The sequence below is a fragment of the Zootoca vivipara genome, chromosome 6 (assembly GCF_965207765.1).
Source record: "Zootoca vivipara chromosome 6, rZooViv2.hap1.1, whole genome shotgun sequence".
Taxonomy (NCBI): domain Eukaryota; kingdom Metazoa; phylum Chordata; class Lepidosauria; order Squamata; family Lacertidae; genus Zootoca; species Zootoca vivipara.
In genome coordinates this window covers 46,358,012-46,375,043 of record NC_142589.1, presented here as the reverse complement: position 1 = coordinate 46,375,043, position 17,032 = coordinate 46,358,012, and the positions used below count along the sequence as shown (strand labels likewise).

The 17,032-nt window shown below is 42.0% G+C and overlaps 1 protein-coding gene across 1 annotated transcript; it reads right to left on the bottom strand.

Moving 5' to 3' along the window:
• Positions 1-5,579: 5,579 nt before the first annotated feature.
• Positions 5,580-17,023, bottom strand: ATMIN (ATM interactor). The gene is made up of 4 exons (XM_035119926.3): positions 16,724-17,023; positions 10,066-10,191; positions 8,776-8,975; positions 5,580-8,282 (listed from the first exon to the last, which is right to left on the bottom strand). The coding sequence occupies exons 1-4, from the start codon at positions 17,021-17,023 to the stop codon at positions 6,458-6,460; spliced, it is 2,451 nt and encodes an 816-aa protein (XP_034975817.2). The 3' UTR covers positions 5,580-6,457.
• Between the last annotated feature and the right edge of the window lie 9 nt (positions 17,024-17,032).

The following is a 17,032-nucleotide window of genomic DNA, read 5'->3' as shown; positions in this document are numbered from 1 at the left end:
CGCTGTGCTCTCCCTTTTTTGCTTCTGGGGGGGCAGCTGCCCCCCTGCCCTGTGCTGGGTACGCTCATGCACCCCATATTAAACCATAGCCATGCTTACATAGCCCTGGGGAAAGAATGCCAGCATGGCTACGTCTCCTGCAGTCACCCCCCATCATTTGCAAACCCCTCGCATCAGGACAAAACCATACCTTTTCTCACTACTTTGGTTTTAAGGCAAGGAATAAAAAAGAAATGCTATCTCCATCCACACAGCCAAAGGCTATTGCACTACAGCAATTTGACAGAGGCTAGTGAAAAGTGTGACATTGCTTTTCCATTTCACAGTATAATCCACTTTCTAGACCCAACTATTTCTTTTCAATAGAGAAATGAAATGGCAAAGGGTTTAAGTAACCATTATTGTAAAACAAGAGGCAGGAAAAAAACACTGGTGAGTTAAGGCAGAAAGACATTTATTTGTTCATCTTTGTGACATAAATGTGCTTCATTATATATACAGGTAGGCCCTTACCCTGAACAGTTTTATTCAAGACAAAGAGTTTATTTACTTAAAGCTCACAGTATTTGCAATTCTATGCATGCAGTTGTGTGTGCAAACACCTAATGGACAGAGAAAAGTCAGTTCTACCATTTTACTGTCTGAAAGCAGAGGAAACTCTGCACTTCCATGTTGGTCTAAACTGCCATTGCATGCACGTGTAACATTAATTTGCTCTTTGGCATTTCATCTTCATTAGCTGCCTGAAGAGAATACGTATGCATCAGAGGAGAAAAAGGAGGCTTGTGGCTCCATAAAGAATAACAGATTTAACTGTTTTAGATAAATTTGATCTTTAACAAAGTGAGCACAGATGAGAGGGGGGAAGCCCCTAGAAAAAGAGGACTACTCTGCTCCCAAACATGGCAGAAAGGAGGGTGTAGTGAAAATTGCAGCTGCAAACGAGAATGAGATTTTCTTTCACTTACCCATATCCAGCCAGATATTAAAACTGTAATCATATGACAGCCTCCTCTTAAATGTAACAGGCCACAGTTTCATTTTTATTCAGGATTCCTCCAGCCCATCTGCTCAGTGATGAAATGGAAGTCATTCTCTTGAGGCTAGGAAACAGCAGCCCTCTATTGTTTCCTTCCAAAAACTTCATAAAGTGCAAGAATTGGATACAGAAAATGTTCAATGATATACATGATCGATGCTGGAATTTAATATGGTGTCATTCAGATGTTTCTGATACAACCTTTGACCCTTTAATAGATAAACTGTGTGTATTGACTCATTTTCACATTTCAGGCAACTTGCAGTGGACAAAACCCCTTAGTTCACTGGTATTGTTCAATGACACGGTATTGCTTCTGACATGGTATACCCATGCTTAGGCTGCAGGTGGGGGCTCACATTATTGAATGCTCCTCCATACAAAAGGATTCCCTCTTATTTTCTCTATGGAAAACTAGATATTAAGGGGGGATTGCAGGGGGGTTGAGGTGTAAATCAAGCATACATGTTCCCACCTGCAGCCCATACACAGCCTAGACACAAGTTTATTCACAGTGCAATCCAACATTTATTCAGAAACAAGTCCAAAAACCTCCAAAAACCCAAATCCCCATAAAGCATGCAGCTCACAGAGTTTCATTTCCAGTGTCTGTGAACGCCATCTCAATCTGCAGTCAGAGGTGAAGCATGTGCATATGCATGTATGCACACCTAGAATTTTTCTTGAAAATTAGCAAGCATAATGAAATACCATACTTTGATCCAGCAAGAGTAAGACATCATACTAAGCTCTGCAACTCATGTTTTATGTTTTCAAGTTTAGAAACATCCACTAAGCAGACTAGTGCTATTTCGTGGTGCAAAATTTTATCCAAGAATGTACCTTTAAAAGTTAATATAGCATTGCAAACAATTAAGAGGTGGTTGTCTATTTCCTGCCTGCTCATCCTCTTTCACCCTTTCACCCATCTTGAACCAGCTACAATGACAGGCAAATATCATGGGTGCACCTACTGCCAAAGGTAACCTCTAACGCTGCCTTTGCCAACCTGGCTGTGTTGGCTAGGGCTCATGGGAACATCTGGAAGGCACCAGGTTGGCAAAGGCTACTGTACAGTGACTTTGAATGAGTTACTTTCTAAAATGATACTAAGCAACTCACCCAGTACAGTGAGTGTTAGGCCCTGCTATCAGACGCTTGAAAAAGACATCTAAGATAGCCCTCTGGAAGCAGGTGAGAAAGGAAGCAACCAAACCCTGTTGCTTGCCTGAGATGAGTAGTAACTTGTAGTACTAGCATTATTATCATTGCCGAAAAACAAATATGGTTGGTTTTTAGTTCAAGTTAATTTTAACCCTTAACTGAATAAAAAGTGAAGAATTTCAAGGATGAGAAAGTTTCCCCATAGAAGACAGGACTCAAGTTAGAGCTGATGTAAATGTCAGCTGACTATATGCACCATGCATGCTGTATTATGGATTGTAAAGAAGATCATGCCTGTATATATCAGTGTCAATCAGATTGAGAGAAAGGCATTTCTTGTTTCTTAGTACTATAGCAATCAGGGCTAGTCACACAAACACTAAGATATCTGTATGTATATTAGCATCTTTCACTTTCTATGAAGTAGAATATTAATATGTAGAAGCTGAGCAGGACATTCTTAGTTTGCTTTTGACAACAACATGCTGAGTTTGATAAGTCTTTTGTGGTGGGCTGGGTGGTTTAGCTCTAACAAGGGATAATCTCCAGCTCAGAAGGAGGATATGTGGTATCAACCTCTATCCAGGTCAGGTGGTTCATGCTGACAGAAATTTACCTTCCTGCAGCTATTGTGTCATGCAAGTAGGCCCTCTGTGTCTAGGTCGTGACAATCCTGCTAAACACTTGTATATAAACCAATTCTTTAAAATTCAAATCTGTTTACTGCTTCCTCATTAGCAGGTAGGTTACCCTGATTGCTAGAAAATACTATGGAATTGGAAAACCAAAGGCAGAAGATGTAGCTTATGCACCAGACTCCCTTTAATTACCTCATATTAATCAAATACAAGGATTGTGTGCAGACAGTTGCAAACTGAACATTCTGGTTCAATTACTCTGATGAAATGGTGGTGGTGGGGAACACTTAATAGAACCAAAGAACGAAATGTTACAAGATTCATTTTGAAGACAGTCTCAAAATCTCCTTTAAAAGGATACCAGGAACGTGAAAGTTGCTCAGAAATTAGGTCTTTTCTGCAAATATGACCAGGCTGAGTCAATATTTTCTCTCTATAGCAAATATATTCTTGGAATCTCCTACTAAAGAAAGAAGATAGCCAAAAGTGGGGCATGCAGGAGATCTGCCATTCCTGGAGGAGAAAATAAGCTACTGTAGTTTTGTACACTGAGCTGTGGATGGCTTTTAAGTCTTCTTCTACCGGTATGAGTCCAAGGAGTGTGGAACATTTCTTCCCCCACAAGCAGAAATGCATGGATTTAGTCACAGCAGCACTTCAAGGCGAGCTATTGCATAAGCACCCTATGTAGGATAAGACAGCAGTAACAGAACAGAGCCCAAAGGTCAATCTGCATTATTGGCACTGGCAGTACCTATCTATAAGTAGTTGCTTAAAGACAATCACATCAACTTAAAAAGGCGATTATATACCAACATGATCTCCACTGCATTAATGGTACTTTAATGGGGACCCAGGACAGCTGCCTGTTTTGTTTGTGGAAAAGCTTAATATACATACTCATATTAGCGCCTGAATACCCTGACCACAGATACGCATCAACAATTCAAACACACTTCAAGGTGCCCATGGACACTTTAATCAAAAGTGCACCTAGGCTACTACATTCTGAACTGCAACTACCAAGCTGTATACCACAGCAAGCCGGGTGACACTAGCTTCGCACTGGAAGCACTAAGCTTCAGTGGGATGAGGGACTTTTTAGTTGCATCCCAACAAGGGTATAGTTAAATCTCTGGAGTGCCATCTTTTTAATGTATTTTAAATTGTTGTGAACCAACCTGGGATCTTATGGTGGAAGGGCAAGTAATAAATCAAATAATTCATGTGGCCATGGAGGAATAACAGTACCACTCCTGGCAATTGACCTTAGATCAAAACAACTTGCATGATACATAAAGAGTGCACCCGAGTGATGTCATTACTTCACTGCTGCCTGGGACTCTGACCAAACTGCATCTTTTCAGCTTCATTGCTCATTAAACAGCATCAATCAAGGATGTGCCATGCACTTTTGAAGAACAGTGTGTAACTTGCATCAACCTGGAAGCTGTTTGCCACTCTTTGGCTGAAGCAATCAGCTGGTGCATACCAAAGTGTTATGTACGTACAGGACCCAGTTGAGAGTTCTTCTTCCAAATGCTTATCCAAGGCTCAGTGGGAAATTGATGCTCAATTCTGTGGAATAAATGCTTGGAGAGAGAAAAAATAAACCCTGCATACAATTATTGAAGATTGCAAATATCCAGTGTAGGATATTCAGTGTAGAATATTCTCTTCAATAAACAAAAAACAGAAATGGAAGTTTCTGAAGAACATCAACAGATACGCTGAGTAGTTGCTAACACTTTAGACTTTGCCCAGAGTATGTTGGGTGAGAATTAGAACGTAAGACACAAAATCAGTGTGGAAGTGATGTGTCTTTGCTGACAGACCATTAGCAGCACTATACAATAACAACAACAGACCCTACCACTGAACATGGTGCTCTCTAGATACTGCTGAACTCCCAACTCCCATCAGCCTCAGCCAATAGGGACAATTGTCAGTTGTAGCCCAGGAACATCTGGAGGACCACAGATCCTCTATCCTAGCCCTAAGTTTTTTTGCCCTTTGAAAGATAAGTTGTTCTTGGAGGAGCTGAGGGCTCAACATGAATTTGAAGAATTCAATCACAAACAGAACTGTATGTCCAACAGCAGGTAAAAGCTGTAGCTGAACACACGCCATCTGCTACTTTGATGAACACTTTCCTTTATTGCTTGGTAGAAGAGCTTCCTAGTGATCTTGTCCTGAGCAGATAGTAACTCACTGCTTTCTCGTAGCTTGCCTAGCAGCTATGTTTCCCAAAGTGATTGTCTGACATAAGATCTTAGGACAGATTAAAAAGAAAAAAGGTGCATTGGGAATTGAAAGGTGCATTGGGCAATGAAAACCAGTAGAGCTGCTGACACAAAATGCACTGAATTAAATAACATATATCCAAGTGTACATTTGAAGTATCCTCTCTCATTTCTGCATTGGTGCCTTCCTTTCTTTTCCTTACTTTTTCCTTAGATTTTTGCAAGCCATTGAGCTTAACTCCAAACTGTCTGCTAGAACCTGGCAAGACTGTTCAGAAACTAAACACCTTACAGGCGACTAACATTGTTTCAAGAAAATTGAATCCATGATCAACAAGGATTTACCCATGTTAAACATGTTGGGTTGTATTCAACATTAGTCATACACTGTGCAGACCAAATGAAATTAATGGACATGACTAAATTAGATTAATTTCAGTAATCCTAGTCTGAGTATAGTTTAGTTGTACACAATCCAAAGTGTACTACTGCACACTTAGCATGGTGATGTCAATATTCAGTTGTCCACCTACCCTAAGTCACAAATATGAAGTCTTACTAAATCTATATGAATTAGAAGCCAGATGAGACAGAGAGAGAGAGAGAGAGAGAGAGAGAGAGAGAGAGAGAGAGAGAGAGAGAGAGAGAGAGAGAGAGAGAGAGAGAGAGAGCAAAAACTTGTTCTGTACTTGGTTGGTTTTCTAGCAAGCAACAAGCTGCTGCAAGTATGTAGGGCACATTCCTGCCAAATTGTTAGCCTATGTCACAGCAACATGCGGAAGCGTGAATCTGTAGAAATTCTTGGGCACAACCATGATGTAACCCTAGTAGAGCTGAATTGCAACAAAGAACTCCAAAAACAAGAACAAAAAAGAGAAGGGCTGCATTTTCAGGATTTGGGGAATGAGCCTGAATTTGAAGAAAACTAGGTTTTGGTCCATTAAAAAACAAAAACAAAAAACCCACAGCACAATTCCATGTTTGATTACTCAAGAACTCCACTCTGTTTAGTGGACTTCTTCCCAAATACAGGACTGCTGCATTAATAGTCAAGGTCAAAGGAAAGCTATTACTAACAGCTATGAGTTTGGAACTTAAGAGTTTTTTTAAATGTAACTCAGCATAGCAGAGGCCAGACACAAGATCACTACCAGTTATGAAGTGTTCAAACATACACAAACACACAGCAGTGAACATATGCACACGGGATTCATATTAGTAAACACAAAACAGTTAAAGTACCTTATAGTAGGACATAGTTTGTAAACCAACCATATGTGGTCAATTACATTCAGTGGAGGTGACTTGAATGTCAGTTTCTCCTACCCACACATAACTTAATCCTCAAAGAAAAGAGAGTTTGAGAACAGCACTCAATGGTTTGATTTATCAGGACCCTGAAACAGAGAACACAATTCTGCACAAGTCTGTGTTTCGACTGAACTGAACTGTGACTCCATTGTATTCCAGGCCAAGTCAGCCAACAAAAAGTCATCCATAGCAGTCTGAGTCTCATTGCTAGTAAGAAATAAACTGCCAAGGGTTTCAAAGCAGCTATCCATGGTCTGTGTTTCAGCACTATTCAGCTGGACTTTGCTTTCTGCCATTTGGTTAGAGGAATTTTTTGCAGGAAAATGCACTTCTGTCTGTGTTTCTGTATCAGATGAGTCTGTGCTCATAGAGAAGGTAGACTGTTTCAAGATGCTCCCCAAAGGCAAATAGGGGCTGTCTAAAAAGAAATTTAAGTCAGTCTGGGTCTGTGTGTCAAACATCTCCAAACCTAAGAAATTGGGATTACCCCTGCAGCTATAGGACTGGGTGGCATTATCTGAAAATAAATCTGTCTGGGTTTCAATATCTAGCAACTCCAAGACTGGCTCAGAGTTCAGGTTGCCAAGTTGGGTCTCTTCTGTTTGAGTCTGGATATTGGAGGCTGTGAAGAAATCCTCAATGTCAAAATCAATTCCTGCGTTCTGCGTAGGGCCAGAAGGCAAGGGTGTGCCAGCATGCGAGCTAGTGTCAGTCAAAAGACTACGGTTATCCAATGACTGACCCGCTGTGTTATTAGAAAAAATAGTTTCAAGATCGTTCAGTAACTCCATTGTCTGGGTCTGATTGTCTGTCATAACCTGCTGTGGGAGAATATTACTTTGTGCACTGAAGCTGATAACTGGCTCACACTTGGTGTCTGGACTCAAAGATTTGCAACTTCCTCTTTGCAGCAGACTTTGACCCAGGCCTGCAGCCATCAAGTTGCTGCCTGGAAGTCCCACTGTGGTTGAATCACTGAATGAACTAACACTGTCAAAAATGTCATTGCACATTACAGCCTGGTCCATTTGTACTCTCCCATCAATATCTTTCTGTGACCTATTGGTCTGAGTCTCCCGAGAAATTCCACATGACTGAAAGCAAGCCTGTGCAAGTGCATCTGTCTGAGCAGCTATGGAAGAAGTCAACTTTGAACTGGGTAACAGTGTCTGCGTCTGCACATTAATTGGCAACAAAACCTGAGAGCTGAATGTCAGGTCTGTTTGAGAACAAGAGGACACCGATGAATCAGGAGTCCAGGCTGCAGATGTCACAAAGTTCTGCGAAATATAAGATAAGTCCGTCTGCACATTTGTTGAACAAATCCCGTTCTTGTAGCATATGGCTTCCAGATCTTGGATTGTATTATCTGATGCCCCTTTACCCAAATTGACCTGGATACCTGTGCTGACTGGCTCAACACTGCCAGTATTTTTGGTTTTTGAAAGGGGCAAGGTGCTTTTAAATGCAAGTGTTTCAGCCTCCAGTCCCGGTATCATAAATCCTACCGGCAGAGGCATTAAGTGAACAGTACTCATAACAGAGCCTTTGTCATCAACGGCAACTACAACGGGTTTGACAGAAGAGTCTGGTGCTGATACAAAGATAGGCAATTGAGTAAGCTGCATTACAGGGAGTTTAACCAAAGCCACTTTTGGCTTTGGCAGAAGCAACTTTGGTGAATTTTTTGGCTGTGTTTGTGTTTGCTTAGTAGTATAGGAACAGCTAGAATCTTCAAAGGAAGCTGCTGGCTTCATCTCAGAGGTCTCCAAGTCTTTAGTGCTAGTACATCTGGTCTGGACACTGGCAGAAGCTCCTTTAACTTTTTCTCTCACCAACTGATTGGATACAGAGGTTTCAATTTTCCTTTTCTTACTTGGTGGATCCCTGTAAATATTACAAAACCTTTGACTAGGTACAGCTGTAGCATATACGGTACTCCTTCATTCCCTCCAAATCTTTCCCACCCCACCACTTTTACCATTTCTATAATAGAATTTAGAATAATTCAACCTTGCACTGTAATTCCACACAGTCTTTAATACTGTGCATTAAGCATTTTGATAAAGGACTTCAAAAGTAGTAGTCACCCCGCCTCCCCACATTGAATGGAAATGCATTCTGAATTGTTAGATAGTTCAAACAGAATCAGTTTTACTGGTGGGAGCGTGTTGGATAATAATTGATTGTATAAAAGCCTGGAAAAATCCATGCCTCTTTAAGAGTTATCCTTAAAAAAAATGTTGGTAAGATAAGGGAAGCTGTCAGTGGCAGTGATCTTCACAGAATGGTGTTAGAACTCCTCCCCCTTCCAATGTTTTAAGGCAAATATATGTGCACACATATGAAACAGTTAACAAAGGGAAAATGTTGCCCTTACCTATGTTCAACAGGGATCTCATGCTGTGTCCTATAAATATGAGACAATAATGCTGTCCTGCTAGCATAGGGGCATCCACAAGTACACTGGAAAGACTTGCCACAGTCCTCACTATGTCGCTTCAGATCCCATATGGTGCCATAGGAATTGCTGCATTTATCACATTTATGCTTCTTTTCAGCATGCATTTTCATAAAATGCTGAAATATAAAAAAAAAGTTAGGTAAGTTATAGGAAACTGCCTTGGATCACTGGTTCATCTAGTTCAGTGTTGTCTACACTGACTGGCAGCAGCTTCAGGGTTTCAGACTGGGCTTTTTCTGAGCCCTACCTGGAGATGCCAGTGCTCTGTCACTGAGCGATGGTGCTTCCCAAACAGAAGAAAGTACCAGTAGTACTATGTTTGAGACACAAAGCTGTTCAAGTTCCAGCCTTGTCTATCTAAGATAGGCATCCCCAAACTTTGGCCCTCCAGATGTTTTGGGCTACAATTCCCATCATCCCTGACCACTAGTCCTCTTAGCTGGGGATCATGGGAGTTGTAGGCCAAAACATCTGGAGGGCTGCAGTTTGGGGATGCGCCTGATCTAAGACAAGGCACTTTTAAGCATGCTGTCAACAACTGAATTTTCCACAATTTTTGATGCATTTTTAAATGATTGACTGGAGTTGATAGAGGGGATTCAAGATTTTCATGGAATTCCTGAAAATGGTTAAAACATGGGAATGAAAGTCCACATGCACTATCTGGATGCACCTCAACTCAATAAATACTGCGACTGACTTTTAACAATTCCACTCTTTCAAAAGATATTAAGAATCAGATAATGCATTTCTTAGAATATTCAGACCTCTGACATTCAGCCTCCATGAAGTTTGCAGTTAAGGTTCTCAATAATCTACATAGGCCCATTATAAGTTTTACACAGAAAAGAGGGCATATTACAGAGACTTAAGTCAAAGGAGTAATTGAATTAACTACTCAGAAATCTACCGCAAAATTACCCTCCGATTTGCTCCTTTCATTTTCAGCTACTGAAGGCATATCTCAGCACATTTAATAAGTTTAATTTTTTAACAAAAAAGTAGCTCTTTCCCAACACATTGATCCTATAAGCAATAGACAACTGACAATATGAAATGACATTCATATGCAGCTTCTCTTATGATTATGATGGTATACATTTACACAGAAATCTTGCAATTCAGAAAGATGCATGGCTCTTGAATAAGATGTTCCATATGAATTATATTGTTCTATTTATTGAATAGTGTAGTTAGAATACATACCTGTCTTACAAGAGAAAATTGTGAAAAAGGCCTTTCTGGTCCTCTAGGGCAACCTTCAATAGGACAACAGTAGTATTTCTGTGGCGTTTTCAAGTCTTTCCTTATTGCAGGATTTATTTTTCCATCCTGTAGCAGAAGAATATTATTAAATTGTATCTAATGTTTGGGGTTCAGAAGTATCTGGAATACAAATAAAGCTTGTCTTTATTCAGCATTTTGCCTGCCTGCATACTGAAGAGACTCTCCACTTGAAACTTCTGTAATGTTTCAGTTATTCCCTATGGAAGAAAGTGATCCCAGGTTACTCTAATTGCCTAGATTATGTGACAGGTAGTTGATTATTCACTAGCCCAGTAAGGGTCAATCCTGGCTAAATAAGCAGAGGTATGTACAAGCACTGGCGGAGGAAGAGGAGTGGTGGGGGAGCACATCGCCCCTGGCAGCGCAATTCCGGTGGGGTGCCATCGTGGCTGCCTCCCCCCGCCCTAGGCGCCATGCACCCGCAGGCGGCGCCCCACACCACCAGGATGTGCGTCACGCCCCTGTGGGTGGCGCACCCCACCCCTGGACACGCACCAGCACTACCCCCGCCTGCTCTCTGCCCACCCCCCCGGTGCTGGAACATGAAGCTCTGCCACTGTGTACAAGGCTTTTGCTCATGTGCTTTGATTTAGAGAAGCCGTCCTGGTTTCTGATTATATCCCAGAATGCCCCGCTTTTCCTTAGGATGTCCCTGTTTTCAATGGAGAAATGTTGGAGGGTATGGAGTTCTCTAACCCCCAAGCCGTCTGAAGGCAATACTATATAGGGAAGGGTTTTTTTATGTTTTATGTTTTCATATATGTTGGAAGCTGCCCAGAGTGGCTGGGGCAACCCAGTAAGATGTGTGGGGTATAAATAGTAAAATTATCATTATGGAATGGGATGTTCCTATTTTCATAGGAGAAATGTTGGAGGGTATGCTATCCTCATGCTACCACTTTTATCCTTGGCACTCTTTGAGAAGCAAGGCAATTTTCAATTAATGTTAGGTCCCAGTAACACAGTTAAAGGTAAAGGTAACGGTACCCCTGACTGTTAGGTCCAGTCGCAGATGACTCTGGGGTTGCAGCGCTCATCTAGCTCTATAGCCCAAGGGAGCCAGCCTTTGTCCGCAGACAGCTTCCGGGTCATGTGGCCAGCATGACTAAGCCATGACTAAGCCACTTCTGGCGAACCAGAGCAGTGCACGGAAACACCGTTTACCTTCCCGCCGGAGCGGTACCTATTTATCTTACACTTTGACGTGCTTTCGAACTGCTAGGTGGGCAGGAGCTGGGACCGAACAACGGGAGCTCACCCCGTCACAGGGATTCGAACAGCTGACCTTCTGATCGGCAAGCTGTGGTTTAGACCACAGCGCCACCCGTGTCCCTTAGTTACCATGTTCCAAACCACCCAGGATTTTAAACCATGGTTTGAAAATGTTCCAAACCTGAGATAACCAGTTTCCTAGTGTTAGTGTAATAAGAGTAGATGAAGAATTCTGGGGTTAATTTTGGTGCACCAAGAAGGAGTGAAGTGTGTGTGTGGACACAAGGCTTATTCACATCTGGGCTTGTTAAACCAAGAAGATGTGACTGAGTGAACACTGACTGTCACTTAGGAAACAGAAACATTTTGCAGAAAACATTATGCTGAACTTTTAGACCAAACGATTTAGAACCAAACATCTCACAGCAAGAGAGTGTAATATTAAATTCAAAACAAACTGAAGCTAGGGAGACTAGTGCTATACCAATGACTTGTGATGTCAGAGCCATGAACCAGGTCAAGGAACCACTGATTGCTCCAGTCTCTCCATAGCTGAACTTGAGCAGGGCTTTGAGCGTACTGTGATTCAGAGCAAGCATGGGCAAAAACACAGAATAATGGGCATATTATTTCCTATAATATTATATTAAGAAACCCAAAGTTTTTGGCACTTCTGGTTGGAAAGATTTGCTTGTAATATGTGTGGATATGGCTCCTAAAATCTCACAAGCCAGAAGGAAATCAGTAGGATTTCCAGTAGTTTTGAGATAGGGATTCAGTCCCCAACATTACAAAATACCCGTAGTTTGATTGCAGAAGTATATGGATGCGGTTCAATTAATGCAAAGAGACAGCTTGCCTTGGTGTAAAATTTGGACTGCAGAACTTTAAAAGGCTTTTTAAAAGTGTGGCATTCTCTTTATACATTAAGGTACCCAAGTACTGGTATTCATAATCCAAGGATTTCCAAACCAGCTGCATTAGATACATGCTCTGACTGGCTGGAATATAAGTTTCATCATCAGTGTCCAACCTCTTCTCTAACTTCTTTTTATCTTCCCTTTCAAAAAGGAGTGGGGAAAGCGTGAGAGAACAGCCTAGAAATGCTGAAACCTGAAATGCAACGATTCAGTCCTGAAGAATGCAGGAAGACTCTCTCTACTCTTCAGGCCCTCCCTACCCTTCTGTTAATAAACAGCAGTGGTAGCATATATAAATCCCTTGGAATGAAAAATATTTCCAATCCTTAAGCAAAAGAATCTTTAAAAACAACAAAAAGCTGCCAACATTTATTTATTACATTTTTCATCTCAGGCTTCCACCCATACATTTTATCTTCACAACTACTGCAAGAAGTACTGGTAAGTTAGGCTGAAGAATAATGACTGCCTCAAGGTCACCTAGTGAGATCCATGGATGAGTGGTGACTTAAAACTGTCTCACAGACCCAGTGACTGGAGTCTTCCTGTTTATTTTACAGAGCTCACTTTCCCCATATACAATGCAAGTTTCACTTCAAATTCACGCACAAGGGTATACAGATTTCCATATACTCATAGTTCTAAAGCACTATCAGGTATCTTACTTTCTACTGTAATATTGGCACTAAAATATGGAATACCATTTTGAGAAAACTCTTTGCTGGTTGGAGCAAAAATAAGTCTGAAAAGATATTTCTGAGGTAAAAGCCCAACAAGCCATTATGCCACCTTGGGATATGTAAAGGGATGAGGAGGGATTACAAGGAGTCAAAGTAGGAGCTGTTGCAATATTATTGTCACATTACTCCAAAATCTTAATTAAGCCAGTAATTTCCAAACAAAGTATCTGGCTGCAAGATGGAGGACATTGTTTTATAAACACTCGTTTTGCTCTAAATAGCTACAGCTTCTCACCAGAGGTTTTATCAAGCACTTCTGGAAGGGATTTTGAGGAAGCCGCCAGCCACTTCCCATTAAAGGTCACATTTCAAATTTGGAAAGAGATCCAATGGGGGAAATTATTAAAACTTAAATAATATTATCAACAAAGTACAATCAGAAGCAGGAACCCAACCATAAAGGCAGTAGCAAAGATGTGAGTACTTCACTTAAATACCAGGATTTTGAAAACAGCACCATGGGCTCAGGCACAAAGCTCATTTTCAAGATAAACACAGGAGAAGAGAAAGTTACATTAGCGTAGGGATTCTGGCTTTGGTGTGAGGAGGTTTCCTTGCTTAGTCTGAAATACACAGAGAAGCTGAAGGAATCTGTAATTAAATACAGTGAGCCTTTCATAGCTACAGTGATTAGGTTTCAGGCTAGGTCAGGGAAGGTTATGAAGTTGTACTTACCTGGGGCATACTCAGAGATTTTAAGAAAAGTACAGTGGTACCTTGGTTCTTAAACATCTTGCTACTCAAACAACTTGGAATCTAAACACTGCAAACCCAGCAGTAAGTGTTCCACTTTGCGAACTTTTTTCGGAAGCTGAACGTGCTTTGTTTTGAGTGTTACGCTTCCGATTTGAGTGCCACACTTCCGTTTTGAGTATTACGCTGAAGTTTGTCTGTTTTTGCTATTTGTTTTGCAGTTCAGCTACTGATTGATTGGTTCTGTGACTGCAGTACATTGATTATTGCTTTCATTTTATGGATCAATGATCTCGTTAGATAGTAAAATTCATGTTAAATTTTAGGGGTTGTTTTTAAAAGTCTGGAATCAATTAATCCATTTTGCATTACTTTCTATGGGAAAGCACGCTTGGGTTTTGGAACGCTTGGGTTTTGGAACTGACTTCCGGAACAGATTAAGTTTGAGAACCAAGGTACCACTGTACAGAGTGAATTTGTGGAATGAAAGAGCACATAGGTTGCGATAAAGCAATGTAGATAGTGAGGGGATACTGTTCATTGAACCTTGAAAGCTTAGATGAAGTACAGTTTCAGAGCTTAGGAAGGGATTTCTAAGTATTTTAAATGGGGCTGCACTTGCCTGATTTTTACAACAGCACAGCTTGGCAGGCAGGCTACAGTGAGGAATCAGGAAGGGCTGCAACAAGGCCACATGAAGCTGTCACATGTATCAGTGGGCCATAGTAGTTGAAGGATTCTGAGAGTCTGAAGAAACCCTGACCTGCGCCTAGTACATTTATATAAGAGCCTACTGAGGACTCTGCTAAGAAAGAGATTTTATTTAGGCTGGGTTCATTATTTGGCCCTTCAAGAGGCACCTCCTCATATTTGCTTACAGAAAAACTCTTGTGTGTGTAAATATATTTGACCAAACTGCAGGAGGCAGTGGAAGACAAGAGTGCCTGGCATGCTCTGGTCCATGGGGTCACGAAGAGTTGGACACGACTAAACGACAACAATGTTTGAGAGAGTTTATAGGAGGACCATAGTGAGGGGATTTGTCAGGTGCTTATGGTGAGGGTCACAGATTAGTGGTGCCACTACTTGTCTTCTTTTTGCAGAAATACATATCATCATATGGGGCTAAAAAGGTGGTAGCTGCAGCAAGTGTCCGGAAGGTCCAGTTCAAATTATGTAGTCACTTGAGACTTCTAGTTCAGGCTTTGGTTCTAAACTTGCTTACTATGAGGGAGCAAGATCAGTGGTTCTCCAATATTTCAGGCAAGTCTTCCCCAGCCCTGTTACTTAAGCAACGCTTTACTTATGTTATACATTGTTCTAGGTCAAGCAGAATGTGTGGTGGATGGTTACCAATTATGTATTGCAACTCTGTGAATGAATGGATACTCTCTTGCCAAAAAATTACTAAAGGAAAGGAAGTAGGATGGCAGCTGAGCTGAACTGCTGAGTATCACAAATAAACAGAGCATTAGAATTCTGCCACTACAGAATCATCATGAAGCTACAGAGTTAACCCACAATAAGAGCCACAGTCCTTGGAAGTCACAGACTAACCTATGATTAACAGAAATTCCAGAAGCATGAGAGGAAAGTAACATTCCAGGGATAGCTGGTACCCAGCCTTCCCCAGGAAGAACAGAAAACATCCTGATAATGCCAAAGTTACTGCTACTTGCAATTATGATGCCAATCAACCAAGTTATGAACTAGAGAATATTGGAAGTAGTAAGTGAATAGACAAAGAGGCTCAGATGATCAAGTTATTGAGGGATAAAAGGTATTAGAACAGGGGGCGGCAACCTAAGGTCCATGGGCCAGAAGCCCACAGTATGGCACTTTCATATACCACATTCATATGACTTAGATCAGGAATGGCCAATGTGGTGGCCACCAGATGTTATGGACTACGATCTCCCCATAATATCTGATCACTGGCCATGCTGGCTTGGGCTGATGGTGGCAGCTGGAGTCCAAAATGTCTAGAGGGCACCATGTTGGCTACTCCCAGACTTACACCAATGGTTTTTAATTCAGTATTTTCTATCCTGACTGGCCGCAGCTCTCTCGGGTCTCTAGGAGAATTATTTCCCAATAAGATCCTTTTAATTGGAGGTGCTGCATACTGAATAAGGAATCTTCTGCATGAGCAACTATGAAGCTACCTCACACCAAATCTGATCAAATGGTTCATCCAGCCCAGTATCATCTGCCGCGACTAGCAGAAATCGAATCTTGACCCAAGACTGAACCTGGAGCTTTGTGCAAGCAAAGGATGTGCATCACTTTAGCTATGAGCCCTCCCTAACATTTGCTTTTTTTTAAAAAAAAAGTATTTTATTACCATGGTTGTATGGCATCCTGGCAGCTTTGCTAGATATGCCGGAAACCTTTAAATAAAGCTAAGAAGCAATTGTGACTGGGAAAGGGAGTCTCTGAGGTTTGATTTAACATTGTACTGGCACACCACTTTTCAAGCAAACAAAATGAGCTCAAAGTGGCTCACAACAACCACAACAGAGCATTAAAAATATATTAAGAATGCCACTGGCAGAGGGAGGGAGGGTATCTGAGGTTAAATCAGCCAAAAGGGGGTGGGGTGCAGAGAATAGAGAAAGGGCTTTTGTTGCTGTGATTATTATTAATAACTGAATGTCTATAGCTACCAATTAATAATTATTGTCTGGGATACGAAGAGGGACTGAATATGATAATTAATAATTGAATTTTGTCAGCTACCCATCAATATCTACTATGTACCTGGGAACGTTGTGAACAAACTGATGCTGGAAGGGAGTGATTATTAACACTAACATTTGAATTCAGATAGCCGCCATCAATGAAAATAATTGAATTCTGATAGCTACCCATCAGTAGTTCATTGTTACCTGGGAAGCTTATAAAGAAACCGAATGCTAAAAAGTGGGGCTGAAATGAAACCCTCCCTCTGGAGGGAGAGGGAAGGCGCTCGGTCCCCGGAGGAGCGGGAGAAGGGAGGGCGCCGCCGCTTACCTGCTGCTGCACGCCGTGGGCCTTGCTGAGGTGCATGCTCAGCGCCGGCGGGTTGGGCAGCACTTTGCCGCAGCCGGGCACCGTGCACAGGATGTTGCTCCTGACGGCCCGCGAGAGCTCCGTCACCGAGGGCCTCACCAGCTCCCACGGGCTCGACGGCCGCTCGCGGGGGCCGCGCGACGCCGAGCGCGGAGGGCGGCCGAGCCCCAGGCCCAGGCCCGGCCGCCGAGCAGGCGGCGTCCGTGACACGGCTGCTGCTGCGGCTCCTCCTGTCGCCGCCGCTGCTGCCGTAGCCGCCATGTTGCTCTC

Coding starts and splice junctions, on each gene's coding strand:
- ATMIN (XM_035119926.3), bottom strand. CDS start 17,023: ATGGCGGCTACGGCAGCAGCGGCGGCGACAGGAGGAGCCGCAGCAGCA. Junction 10,192..16,723: donor CCCACGGCGTGCAGCAGCAG/GTAAGCGGCGGC, acceptor CTTCTGCTACAG/GATGGAAAAATAAATCCTGC. Junction 8,283..8,775: donor GAGATCCCTGTTGAACATAG/GTAAGGGCAACA, acceptor TAATATTTACAG/GGATCCACCAAGTAAGAAAA.